Source organism: Equus quagga, chromosome 1 (assembly GCF_021613505.1).
Source record: "Equus quagga isolate Etosha38 chromosome 1, UCLA_HA_Equagga_1.0, whole genome shotgun sequence".
Lineage (NCBI taxonomy): Eukaryota > Metazoa > Chordata > Mammalia > Perissodactyla > Equidae > Equus > Equus quagga.
Genome location: NC_060267.1, coordinates 172,859 through 186,830, shown reverse-complemented (window position 1 = coordinate 186,830; position 13,972 = coordinate 172,859). Strand labels below are relative to the sequence as shown.

The window sequence follows — 13,972 nt, the reverse complement described above, 5'->3', positions numbered from 1 at the left end:
TGCCCTCTCCACTCCTCTCCAGCCTCCCCTCTCCTCTCCAGCCTCCTCTCCTGTCCTCTCCACTCCTCTCCAGCCTCCCCTCCTGTCCTCTCCTCTCCAGCCTCCCCTCCTGTCCTCTCCTCCCCACTCCAGCCTCCCCTCCTGTCCTCTCCTCTCCATTGCAGCCATGCTGTGGCCTCCGTGCGTTTCTGGACCACTCCAGGGCCACTCCCACCTTGGGGTTTTTGTGCTGTTTCCTGCACGTGGATGCCTGGGTGGCTCAGGTGTGGCCTCTCACCGTCTTCTCTGTGGTGACGCTCGTCGCCTCACAGCCACTGTTGCCTATCCCCTTGCCAAGCTTCCGTATAAAAATGTTCTTAAAGGAGAGTTTTATATATATGTGTGTATATAGAGTGTGAACATAATTGTATTGCATTTTTAGCAACAAAATGCATTCCTCGTGACGAGAGCTGTGCTCATTCTCTCCTCTCCCTTGAAACCCACAGACGCCTCGCCGGAAACGCCTTGACCTCTGTTCCCAAGGGAGCATTCGCCGGCCTTTACAGCCTCAAAGTTCTGTAAGTAAAGCAGCTATTATTTGCTGTATTTCTGATTTTAGCGTCAAGTGGATGCTAATTAGCTTGTAAAGGTTGGGACCCTCTGGGAAGCTGTTGGGAGCCGTGGGATGACTCGCCTCAGTTCAGTCCACCTAGTTGGTCCTGAAGAGCCGTGTGTGAAAAGAATTCACCTCTCCTCTCCTAACTTTAGTACTAAATTTGTTTGCCTCTAAGTAACCACTTATCAACTCAAACTTCTAAAACAGCATTTCCCTTTCCTTGTGTGTTATGAAGTGGGGGAGAGTCTCTTGAATCATTTGATCACCAGGTGATGCTGACATGACGAGATCACAGCTTCAAGCCGTTTGCAAAGTCTGTTTGCTGATGATGCTGGGTAAGGATGAGCTGAAAATGCCAAGTTTGTGCCCACTGTGAGCAGACACGGAGAGGCCTCATGCACAGACTCACTGAGCAGCTGCTTCACTCAGAAATGTTAACTCATTGAGACATAAAAATAGGTTTTCTTATTGTTTTATGTCTATCTTCCCAGTTTGTTTATCAGAGAACCCATTATTGAATACCTCCTTCTTCTAGGACCCATGGCTTACTTTTCTTTCAGTTTTTTCTGTGTAGAAAAAAACAACGCATCTCAGTAGAGAAAATAGATAATGTAAGTTGAACATCACACCAGGAAAATATCATCGCAGAGAAAATAGCCTGATTTTATTTTTTTTCTTTGAGATAAATGTTATAAACTCTGGAAAGGCATTTGATATATTTCTGCTTAATGAAAACTGCATTTCATTGAGCTGAGAGATCCATAGGCTCTTTAAAAAAAAGTAGTTTTATTTAAATTTAATATTTTGTTCAAGGTCAAATTCAACGGCAGAACCACTGTTTGGCCTGCTTAGCTCCTTGGGTTTGGTCCCCTCACCCTTGAATTATTTTTGCTATTAGGAAGAATTTTTTTTTTTTTTGAGGAAGATTAGCCCTGAGCTAACATGTGCTGCCAATCCTTCTCTTTTTGCTGAGGAAGACTGGCCCTTAGCTCACATCCGTGCCCATCTTCCTCTACTTTATATGTGGGACGCCTGCCACAGCATAGCTTGCCAAGCGGTGCCATGTCCGCACCTGGGATCCGAATCGGCAAACCCCAGGCCGCTGAAGCAGAATGTGAGCACTTAACCGCTGCACCACCGGGCCAGCCCCTGGAATCAATTATTCTAATTCACTTAACAAAAATGCACATTGGATATGCTGAGCTAGAGTGTGTGTGTGTGTGCACCACTCAAAGTGGCATTGAACAAATTATTGCTGGAAAGACCAGTGAGTGTGGTCCACATCCTTGAGGAGCTCATAATCTAGTAGGTTGTGGGGTCGAGATAGTGGGCCTGACACAGACAGACAGATCCCCTCTGAGTCCTTTGGAAAGTGTCTGGATGTGTGTGCGAGACCGTGGAACCACAGGCATTGGGAACCATTTGTTCAGTCTGATGGTTCAGATTCAGCTTCCCAGGAGTGATGTTTTTCCAGAGAAATGACCCAGGAGCCGAATCTCAAAGCACAGCCAGGACTCAGCCGCCCACAGGAGGTGGCACCTGGGAGGACAGCACACAGACAAGAGGCAGGAGTCGCCTGGACGGACGGCAGCTCTGAGCAGGCTGGTGCTCGAGGCTTCAGGAGAAGCAGGAGTGTCTGGAGAAGAGCCTGGAGGAGAGAAAGGGCCCTGGCCACAGGGGTCCCATGTGTCACGTCGAAACAGCGAGGACAGTGTTCTGTTCCAGGCGAGGGAGGGATGTGAGGAGGCCTAGCAGTTGAGGTCGCTCGCAGCCAGCGGGCAGAGGGTTAGAGGAGGCAGGCCTCCCTGATCTGTCTTCGCTGTTCCCTTTCCTTCGCCGGCTTGGAGACCAACGCTCAGCGAGGACTTCCGTGGTCAAATGTCTTGAAAGCATTTCAGCATCAAAGCAGCAGTTCTCAGTCGTGATCGTCCACCCACCACAGAGTGTTCTGGAGCCTGTGGGGCCTTGGTTTGCTAGATGGTTGGCCTGGGGTGACCTGTCCTGCGATGTGCCGGCATGAAGACCTCCCGCATCTGCTGGCTGTGCCTCCACAGCAGGTGTCGCCAGCAGGACTGTCACACGTAGCAACACAAGAGGTTCTGCTAAGCCCGACAATCTGTGCAGGAAAAATTAAGTGCAATAAATATATTCCCTCAAGTCAGTGGATGATTAGCTCAGTCTGTGCACCCCGTCTATTCAGGCATGATTTCCAGCTACACATTTCGTTGAAAATGGTGCTCGTGCAGCAGCAGAGCTACATCAGCAACCAGGAAACAAATTCAAGGTGCACAACGCAGAGAAGTAACACTTCCTAAAGTGCTGTCATTAGATCATCAGAGCTACCTCAGCAGCCAGGAAACAAATTCAAGGTGCACAACGCGGAGAAGTAACACTTCCTAAAGTGCTGTCATTAGATCAGCAGAGACGTGAAACACAGGCCTCTCGTTGAACTTCATTAAGCTCAGTTCGCGGTGCCCTCCGCTTGTGTTCAGTGCGTCGCGTGAGGGAGCGTTTGGGGGAGAGCCGGCCATGTTCCGAGAGCTGTGTCCTGGGGGCACTTGAGCAGCTGTGACTCCACCTCCCGCTGGAATATCTTAGACAAAAACAGAATTTTCTAATTAACTCATTGGAGACCTATAAGGATATAATCAAGATAACTTGCTCGTTTTGTCATTTGAAAGGAATTAAACAAAGTTCTTTATTTAGGGAGAGATAAGGACTTAAATTATGTAATTTTTAATTACTTTTTGGTGTTTTACTGGTAGAAGTAGTTGAAAACTTAAATTGCTGGGGTAGCTGGGGCAGCTTTAAAAGCCATTGTTGGTAAAGCTGATTTAAGTTCCATTTTCTGAAGCTACTGAGAGAGTTTGTAACTATTCAGTGGAGGAAAACCAGCTAAATGTCTCTCATCCTCTACTCCAATTTTCCAGTATTTTAGGAAGACCACATTTTAATAGTTTTGCTGTTTGACTAGCAAAACCAAGAAACGGTTCAGAGGAGGATGCCAGCATCGTGGCCGAGTGTGACCCTCTGAGTTATGGCCACTCAGAGACCCGGTGAGCAACCAGCCCTGCACAGCACCGCAGAGCACCTGAATGTCGTGCCCCACACGTCTGAAGGTGGTGGACTCGACCTCCGGGGGCAGAGGAACTAGGGGAGCAGCCCCCCTGACAGCAGCGATCTGAGACGCAGAGCCTCACACCGCACGCATGCCAGCGACCACAGGCTGCGGGGCAGACGGCACTCCTGGCTTGGCCCTGCCCCCCAGTGGTGGTGGTGCACACGTCCTGAGGCTCCAGGACAGGGGTGGATCTGGCGACCTGCCCTCCCCCTCCCCCGGCAGTGGCACTGGTCTCTCCAGCAGTGAGGACAACATCCAGGCATGAGTCTCCCCAGCAGGGGCAGGTGCCCTGACCCAAGGTTTAAGAGTGGGCCACCAGTGTGTGCCAGTGCTGCCACCAGAGGCTCAGGCTGCCAGGTGGCACATGTCCGGAGCTTCAGGACACAGAGCAGTGCTGGTGACCCAGCTCCCTCCTCCCCAGGCAGTGTGCTGGTCTCTCCAGCAGTGAGGACAGCAACCAAAATGCAGATTCACCTGCAGGAGCTGGGTGCCCTGACCTGAAGTCTCAAAATGCACACCAGTGACTGGAGGCTGCCGGGCCAGCAACAACGCTTGTGGCTTACCCTTCCCCTCCCCCAGCAGTAGCAGGTGGCACCTGTGACCTGAGGCTTCAGGAACCACAGCAGAACCCCTGACCCAGCCCCCAGTGGCATCACCTCAGCACCAGCTCTACCAGCAGCAGGGCTGCATCTAAGAACCCAGGCCCCGACAGCAACAGTGACACTCATGAACCCAGCACCAGCAGTGGTGCCATTAGCACCCCAGATAGCCCAGAAGCAGCTGTGCACGGGATGCACAGGGCAGCAGCACCTGAGCCCGTGGAGAGCAAGTGGGTGGACACAAGACCCAGGCAATCCCAGAAGCAGCAGAGGTGCTTGCAGCCTGGTGACCCTGGGGTCAACACCTGAGACTGCAGCGACATGGAAACCAGCAAGGCACCAGCAGCCTTGGGGGCACAAGCAGCACATGGGGGCATGGGAGACACCTCTGGCAGAGGCAGTGGAGGGTGGAACATGCAGGCTCTCACATACAACCAGAAGCAGCTCAGAACCAAAGCTATACCCAAATAAGAAAAGGGGGTTACTGCCATAAATGCACCAGCAGAGGATCAACTCCTCAGACACCATGAGGAGCCCCAGCAAGACAACAGAACATAAGGATGACAGCTCTCCAGAAACCAGACCTGGAGTCACAGAGCACCACAGTCTAACTGAGAGAATTCAGAACAGCTGTCGTAAAGCAACTCAGTGAGTTACAAGAAAACACAGAAAGACAGTTCACTGAGCTCAGGAATAAGATTAATGAACAGAAGGAGCACTTCCCCAAAGAGACTGAAGCTCTAACAGAAATATGAAGAACACGATTAATGAGATTTTTTAAAAATATAGAAAGCATAAAAAAATGGAGCAGACCTTATGGAGGAGAGAATCAGTGAGCTCAAAGATAGACACCTAGAAATGCTTCAGGTAGAGGAGGAGGATAGAGAGCTAAGATTTTTAAAAAAATGAAAAAATTCTTCAAGAAATAGCCAACTCAATCAGGAAAAGTAACATAAGGCTTACAGGTCTCCCAGAGGGAGAAGACAGGGAGGAAGGGGCAGAGAGCTGTTCAAAGAAATAATAGCTGAGACTCTTCCAAACCTGGGGAAGGAGCTGGACTTACAAGTACACAGCAGAAGTCAACAGAGCCCCTAATTACGTCAGTGCGAAAAGACCCTCTCCAAGGCATGTAATATTCATTTCTGTGAAGTTAAAATTACACAGTGTATTAATACTGCTTGGAAAAGTGTAAAATATAGAAATGTAAACTTTTAATATTAAGTAAATTATGCAAAATGTGGAATTCATGCCAGAATTTTCCCAGTTCCCACCTGGGAAGTGAAGTGTGTGGTCTCCCTAAAATGTGACTTTGTTCCTAAGGAACTGAGACTTTTTGAGACTCTTGATTTATGAAAAGTTAGTTGAATTCAAGTTTAACATAATGAAATTACTTGAGTAAAACTATTGGAATACAAGTGACAGAATTATATTCCTTAGAAAAGAGAATCTCAGCCATGGGGAGAAAAGTGTAAATCTTTTGATCTCCTGATATTTTCACATCTGTCTTGAATATTAGCGCATATTTGCGTATGTGAAAGTGTTATAAATGCCTTCATCTTTCACTCCTCCAGCACCTTCTCAGTCAGGGCATGTTATTTGGTCTCCACTGGACGGACTGGAAACCCCGGGCCAGGAGCGCAGGGGCTGTGCTTTGCCCCGACTCGGGGCTCGGGCCTTATGGCCAGCACGGCGTGGCCTCCAGTTCAGGTGGAAACGCTCATCTGGAACAGTGGGCACAGTGCAGGGCAGCTCTCCTGTGGTGCCTTGCCCCACGGCGCGGCGTCCCCTGGGAGCCTGTTGGAAATGCAAGTCCTCTGGCCCTACAGACCCCCTGAACCAGAGACTTTCGGGTAGAGCCTGGCGAACTGTTCACAGACCTCCCAGCAGGAGTCTCAAGTCAGAACCACTGGCATCGGTTTTTCTTTTTTGCCAACCCATCAATTACAGTGCTGTGTCCAGTGCAATCTCACTGTCGTCAGTCTGAGAAGGGTTCACAGTTCACGCCAAAAGGGCCAGCCCATCCTGCCCGTTGACCACGCCGCATTGTTGTTCTGTGTGCTGTCACTCGCTGGACCGAGCATAAGCCCTGGCGTGGGTGTCATCACTGGTCTCTGAGCCGTGGAGAGGTGGGGTGATTCCCCACAGCCACACTGCTGGCACTCAGACTCCAGAACCCGTGCTCTCAGGCGTGCTGTCCTCTCCCTGCACGTGTGCCCTGGGCACCTGTGCCTTTGGCAGACACTCTCGAGAGGGTACTGCAGGGCACAGCCAGGTGCATCGGGTTGCAGTTAGACATCCTGGGGAGAATCCCGGGTGGCCACCGATGAAAGACACTCTCAACTGCGGACATGAGACACCAGGCAATCCATTTCTGAAATCCACATGTAAGTTTGTGACCTGATAAGTAGGAATGTTTCCTAAAAACATCTGCTTTCCTAGAATAGTCTTCTGCTGCGGCTTACGTGGACCGTGAGATACTGGGGGGAAATGGCTGCAAAGTTAGTGCGTTACAAACGTTTATGAATAAGGTAGAAAAATATAACGAATCTAATGGGAATGTTTCCCTCCAGCCAGGATCTATCTTTATTTCAGTGTTGTCAGTGTTTCCATCCTGCAGCCCCATGTTCTGGACTGTTCCGGACTGTTGAAGCAGGAGAGCACAGCACAAACACCTCACAGGAAGAGTTTAGTTCACATCAAAATGTGGCCGCACGCAGGGTGGCGCCCGTCCAGCCTCCCCAGCTGCCCTCCTGCGCTTTGTCTGATCCATAGTCGCCAGGCGAGCCTTTAAAGCGTAAATAAGATCCCATCGTTCTCCACGTGAGCCTTCCACGAGAGTCCTCGTCACCCAGCACAGCCTCACGGGGGCCGCAGGGTCCTCTGAGAGGCGGCCCCGCTGCTCTCCCAGCCCCGCTCCCGCCACTCCTCAGTCGCCAGGGACCCTCGGCCGCTCCTCGGGGTTGTCAGGCTCCGGCCTCAGGGCCTCTGCAGCTGCTCTTCCCAGATGTTCAAGCGATTCGCCCCCTGACTCTATCCTGGTCTCTGCTCAGGTGTCACCTCCTCAGAGTCTTCCCTGACCACCTATTACTGTTTGACCCAGACCCGTGTTTTGCTTTTCATTCGTAGTATCTGTCACCTGTCTCACATCATACACTCGTTAATTTTTAATTATCTGTCACTCCCCACAGGAGCTTCAGCTCCCAAGGGCCAAGGTGTCGTCTGAAGATCTGCTGTTCCTGTCACCTGGAGCAGTGCCTGGCACTGCTGTGGCCGGTTATTGTCAATTATTGTTAGTTTTCTTTAACATCTTTCTTTCTGTGCTTTAATGTGCAGTATGCTGCAGAACAATCACCTGAGACAGGTACCTGCAGAAGCTCTCCAGAATTTACGAAGCCTTCAGTCCCTGTAAGTAGGTTGAAGTTGAGAATGCGCTCAGGGCCGGCTGGGAGGGGCACTGAAATGTCCAGCTGGCTGTGTGGTGAACTCCCCAGTTGGAGGCGGACCTGGAGAGACTGACGAGAGCTTCCACTGCAGCGGCAGGTCTTCACGTCCGTACTGCACGGCACGTGTAGGGGGGACGGTGATGGAGTTTGGGGGTTCGGGGCCGAGACTTAACCATGGCGTCTGCCATTAAAATGCCCCTGCTGTGTGCTGGTGTCTCAGGATGAACATCGGCCTCCGGGAGCTGGTCCTGTAATATTTTAGTTCCTGAATTCAAATCAGGAATAATACTTTCTCCTTTTAGGTAGAAAAATGGGCGTCACAGTCTAGACATCTTCCATTTACTCTGTTTTTGATTATCTGAGCTGCCTTGTGATGAACTTTGTGAGTCAAACAAAGACTTAATTTTTCAAGTTCTGTGTGTACGTCGGGGTCCTCAGATCAGTAGGCTGAGGCCAACAGTGGATTCTAAAGCCTGCTGCGCAGGTGTGTGAACCAAGGGCCTCCCCATTGCCACACACGGCCACACAGATGCACACACGGCCACACAGACAACCGCACAGATGCTCACACAGCCACACACAGACACACAGACATACAGAGTGGTCTGAATCCAAAACCTTTCCACCAGGAGTTTCCACCCTCCACTGATTTGTAACCTCCGAATAAATAAAAATTAGTTGTTCCTCTCAAAAAGCATCTTCACCCCCCTGGCCATTTGGAGCTGGGCTGTGAGCAGCTTGGTCGTCTGGCCTGACTGCGCCTCCAGCCCTGGCCAGTGCCTCTTCCTCTCATCAGCGTGCGAGTGTTACTGTGTGCAGCATTTCCAGTGCACACATGTGTGAGCTGTGCTCTCGTCTCACTCATACTTGAGCTCCTCATCTGCCAAACAAAACGCTGGTCTCCAGTCTAGAGTGCTGAGGGAGGTCAATGCATGCAAAAGGTATTGCAGACTCTGGTTGAAAACCACCCAGAACCCGTTGGTCAAGGACCTCAGTCATCTGCTGCCGCCTGTCCCTGAGGTGACACGAGGGCAGGAGCACGTGAGATTTGGAGACGGGACTTCTTCCTTTGATCTTTTTCTTCTTTTTATGAAGGCAGATCTGTGCTTGAGGCCATTTCAAGCTTTGTACTCCAGTCAAACAAAGTGATTTCCTAGTTTTCACCGGGGGTGGCGGGCGAGTCCAGGCATTGTCGGGAGCCCCTGCTGCCGTAGGAGAAGCAGGACCCCTCCGGTGGGGGGTCTGCGTCAGGGCACAGGGTCTGCTGGCTAAACTGAAAGCAAGACCATAGCAGGGGAGGAACTTCAGGCAGCTGTGAGGCGGCAGAAGATGGGAGGATAAGGGTTTGAAGCCAAAAGCCACTATCGGCTGAAACAGGATCACAGCAGACCCGCGGCAGTGAGCTCTTTGAGAGAAGCCGGGATCTTTGTTCACTGCACCCGCGGTGCCTCTGAGGAGGGTGCTCAGATCCAGCTTCTCACCATCTGGATGTTGCTGCTTGTGCTCCTGGTGTCTCTCGCGTTTGGTGTCTGGTTCGCAGACAGCTGTGTTTGAAACCGGTAAGAATGTGCTGCCTGTGAAAGCCGGGGGTCACCTTCTAGTGGACCCTTCTCACGGCCCAACTGAGGCATCCCACAGACAGGCTGCCCCACAGGCTGTTACATGGCGTTCGCAGGTCCCTCAGCCCCCAGCGCCCAGACCCAGGGCGTGAGTGTCGGCACTGGGCACTTGCCACTTTTCTCACTTACATTTTTTTGTGTGCTGCTTTGAGACAAGAATTAAGATGTGAAGAAAGCATCATGAACATAGACGTCACAACCAGCACAGACACTGTTGTACCAAGGAAAGTGCCTCCTGCCCAGATTGGAGGCTGAGCCACAGCGGCCCCTTTCAGGGTTTATTAATGTTGTCCCAGATTCGAAGTGTTGAATAGTGCTCCGCCTGCGTCCTTTAAGCAGTTCCAAACCAAAAACGCTAGTTTCAGGTTTGACGGTCATGACAGACGTGCATTCCTTGTCCATCCTTCGTTCATTCCCACGCCACCCTCAACCTAATGCCACTTCCGTATAAGGACGAGGAGTGATGAGTGGAGCCTGCGGGGCCTCCATTCAGTTCCCCGGTTCTTCTTAGACAGGGCAGCCCGAGACCTCCCCGCAGCCCTTTTTCTAACAGTTCCTCTTCTCTCTGTCTCTTGAATTCACTCTGTTTTTTCCACATGATTATTTTCCTTGTGTCTACATTTGCTCTCTGAGAAGCACCTGCACCCCACGGGGCTGTGAGGGCATCACCCCCACATGCCTGGCCTCGTAACTTCAAAGGGGGTTCCTCAGCCTCGCTGCACAAAGAAGCACTGAGAACCCCAAGCCTGGGCTGCACCAGGCCAGTTAAGATCAGATCTCTGAAGGCAGGACCCAACCACTGCTGTTTTCTAACTGGTTTAATTGCACATTAAGTGCTTCTTAAAGTGAAGATTGGGGAACTCGTGTCCTGCAGCGTTCCTCCAGACGATCTGCAAGTATTCTCCCGAACTCTTTTCAAACCTGAAATAATAGCACAATCCGTACTTTGCACCCCAGTATGAACTAATAATGTACCTAGACTATGGTGTAGTCAGGGATTGCCTTGTTTGAGTTTAACTGAAACAGTTCATATCTGCCTAATAATTCTACTGGCAGTCTGGGGCACATACAGCTAGGAGGCAATATGCCGCATAACCCTGCTGTTCAACTGTGGTCCGTGGACCACAGCATCCGCACCTCCTGCGAGATGCAAACCTTGGGCCTCACCTCTGTCTTACCTGGTCAGATGCTTCATTTCAACAAAACCCTCAGGTGATTTGTATGCACAATGCATTTGAGAAATTAAAATTTTTAGTGTTCTGTGACACTAACAAAGTGGTCTACAACCCGAAAATGGTTGAGAACTCCTAAAGTAGATCGCTGGTGTACTTTGCTCCGCCATGTGACCTGGCTTCACTGAGTAAGGTTTAAGAAACTTGATATATTGAAATTGGTGACATTGCTATGAGGAAGAAACAAATGCACTCATGTTTCAAGGGATGTAATTTTCTGTTTATTCCATATAAACGAAAGATAGTTTGCCTTGTTCATAATGAAAACACACAGTACATTTGTGTTCTTTTAACTCTCTCCTGATGCTTATAAATTGCTTGGCTGAAGGACAAGAGGGCAAAGCCATGTCCAGAGCCCAGGAGCCCAGAGCCTGCCTCTGTGCAGTAGAACATTTGGCTTCCAACGACTGCCCAGACACCAATTGAATTTTTGTAATGTAATCAAAGATAACTTAATTTCCTTTCTGTTTTTTGGAAGGGAATAGGAAATGTAATCAGAATTCACAGTGAGTTGTATTTCACCAAGAAACTTCCGGCATTATGGTCATTTGATGACTAGGGTCAGATTACAGGGGTTTGATGGAAACTCAAAACTTAACCCTCCCGTACCCTCACACCTTAATCTGAATAGTTAAGAAATCCATCTATGAAATACTCACCCCTCGTTTGTTGATAGTCATTAAGGATGCTCAGGCGTCTCATTGTTATTAGCGAAGTTCAAGATGATCAAAGACAATGACACATTCATGTTTGTCCAATCAACCAGAGCAGTGTTTAATCCGTGCTGGTTTTCATTCCACATCTGCACTAGCGAAGCTAATTGTGGAATATGCACAATCATAAAAATAATGGGTTGGTAAATAGAAAATGAAAGGGAATTAGACATATCTTCTGTGTTATCTCTAGTCTCAGTTAGCTAATGTTCATCTTCAAAGTACAAGACTTATTTTAAAACCCAAGAAGAATGTATAACTCCTGCCTGAAACATGATCTGCCCGTGCATCTTATTGTGATATCAGCTTCAGGGCCACAGACCCCACCCCAGATCCTGTGAAATGTCAGCAACTTCACCCAGACTCTTCCTAGTTGGGTTTTGCTGATAACAGTCCAAAAAGAGAGCAAGCTAGAGAAACAGGTGAGGAGGAGGGGGTGGGGCTCACAGGGCTGAGCAGGAAGAAGCAAGCCTAGACCCAGCAGCCGTCTCCTCTTGAGATCTAGCAGCCTGTTGGGTTTCAGGTCCAGGATGTAGAATGGAAAGGAAGGAAGAGAAGACAAGGAGCTGTGAGCAGACAAGAGGAAAGCAGAGTGAGGTAGCCGAGAGGATAAGATTAAAGGATCAAAGGAGTTTAAAAAAAAAATGCTTTTAGTATTAATGACATTATTCCTTCCACTAAAGTAGTCTCCAAAAAGAGAAATTACAAGCCTACACAATAAAAATATACTGTGGTTTTGGTTTGTTTTGCTTTTTCACAAGAGCGCTGGCATATTAGGTGTGTGTTGGGATGAAGATGGACTCAGAAGTTCTGGAGGCCGAGCGTTGGTCTGTTGCATTGTTAGAGTTCATTTCATGGAACCTTGGCAGACCAGCATCCAGTGGGTTGTTATGAGGAAGAGAAGTTTGCCTTGTCCACCTCCTCATTTAAACATTAGGAGAAAATTATTTTCAGAGACAAAGCCCTTTCTGCACAATGTTTACAAGAAAAGGGAGCTCAAATTGGAGCATGGTCCTCAGAATTGTATGTGAAAAAAGTGAATACTTTATGCAAGGCTCCATGCATGGAAGATCAAGTTCTCTGCCAGTGCTATACAAATCACATACGTGACAGTCAAATCAGAATGACAGACGTCTAAACAGGAACCTGGAGGTTGTCAAATGGGAAGTAAAATGAACTTTTTTTAGCCTTGTGATGTGAAATGGAAGTTAACTTTGGAAAGTAGGTTGTATTCCTTGGAGAAGCTAAAGGGGTGACAGCTACTAGAAGACACGCTGTGAATGGGGCAGAACGTTTCCCCTTCTTAGGACAGATGGGGTCTGTGATGAACTGTGAGAAGGCACATAAAGAGGAGAGTGTCGGGGCCGGCCCCATGGCTGAGCGGTTAAGTTCGCGCACTCTGCTTCGGCGGCCCAGGGTTTCACCAATTCGGATCCTGGGTGTGGACATGGCACCGCTCATCAGGCCATGCTGAGGTGGCGTTCCACGTGCCACAACTAGAAGGACCCACAACTAAAAACACACAATTATGTACCTGGGGGCTTTGGGGAGAAAAAGGAAAAATAAAATCTTAAAAAAAAACAAACAGCATGAGGACGTTGCAAGGACTGATTGACACTCGTGGGTATGAAAGCAGCAGCCACGGATACTTAAATGCACTTGCACCTCCATCGTCCCACTTCTCCTGGCAGTGACCCTCCAAGGTGGCAGCTGAGGTGACCCCTCCCTAGCGATGAAGCAGCAAAAAGCTCAGAGGTTATCTGACCTTCTCAAGGTTGTATCGCTTGTAATGGAATAAAGCTAAAGGTGAGTCTGGGATAAGAACTCTGGTTTTTCTGGCTCCAAAATCTGCACATTTTACCACCAGGAGCTAGGAAAGGGACTTGACTGGGACAGAAAAATGAGAGAAAAGTTTGGCCAGCTAAGGTAGATGGAGAGCTTGGAATATCAGGATGGGAAGTTTGGGTTTGAAGGGAATGGTAATGTGGAAGCAGGATGGATTCCTAACAAAGAGCACGACTTTAGAGAGATTATCCAGCAGCAGCAGACAGGATTAATTGAAGAGATAAGAGATCAAAAGCAAAAGGATCAGCTCAGAGCTGTGGCAGCAAGGCAGGTGTGAAAGGAGAAGAGACTTAAGCAGACGGGAAATGGATAGTCTGGGAGATGGAGATAAATGGAGAGAATCTGGTCAATGACTGGCTGGAAGGCCATGCAGATTCGGAGATGACGCCCAGATTCCAAACCCTGGTGGGACCTGGGAGACTCACGGTGCCTCTGACAAAAAGACGGTCTTTGTTTTGGAGAAAAATGAACCTTAAGAAGTTGATGCTCATGTTGCTTTGGCTGTAGATCACCTCCCTGTTAGAAAGTTGACAGCAGTGACCACCTCTGAGAAACCAAGCAACTTGACGTAAATTGACCTAACATTTCTGGCTGGAGTCTTGTGCTCCCCGCTGATGCCAGAGAGACAGAGATTCAGTTCTGTTCGGCACTTAATTTGGCTGCTAGTCAAGCCAGCTGACTAGTTTCTAAATTACCGCATTCACTGAACCTGCAGACATTCTCTCTCACCAAGCTGGAAAAATGGAAAATGTTTTCCTTTTTCAGGGGTAAGTCTAAAGCAATCATTTTTCTTCCTTGTTAACAT

General features: G+C 49.1%; 1 protein-coding gene across 1 annotated transcript in view; it reads left to right on the top strand.

Annotated features, from left to right (window-relative positions):
• The window catches only part of LGR5 (leucine rich repeat containing G protein-coupled receptor 5), a 116,707-nt gene that overhangs the window by 66,087 nt on the left and 36,648 nt on the right, over positions 1–13,972 (top strand). The window contains exons 3-4 of the mRNA XM_046671633.1: positions 486–557; positions 7,649–7,720. Coding sequence (XP_046527589.1) covers positions 486–557; positions 7,649–7,720 — 144 coding nt within the window. The remainder of the gene's footprint in view (positions 1–485; positions 558–7,648; positions 7,721–13,972) is intronic.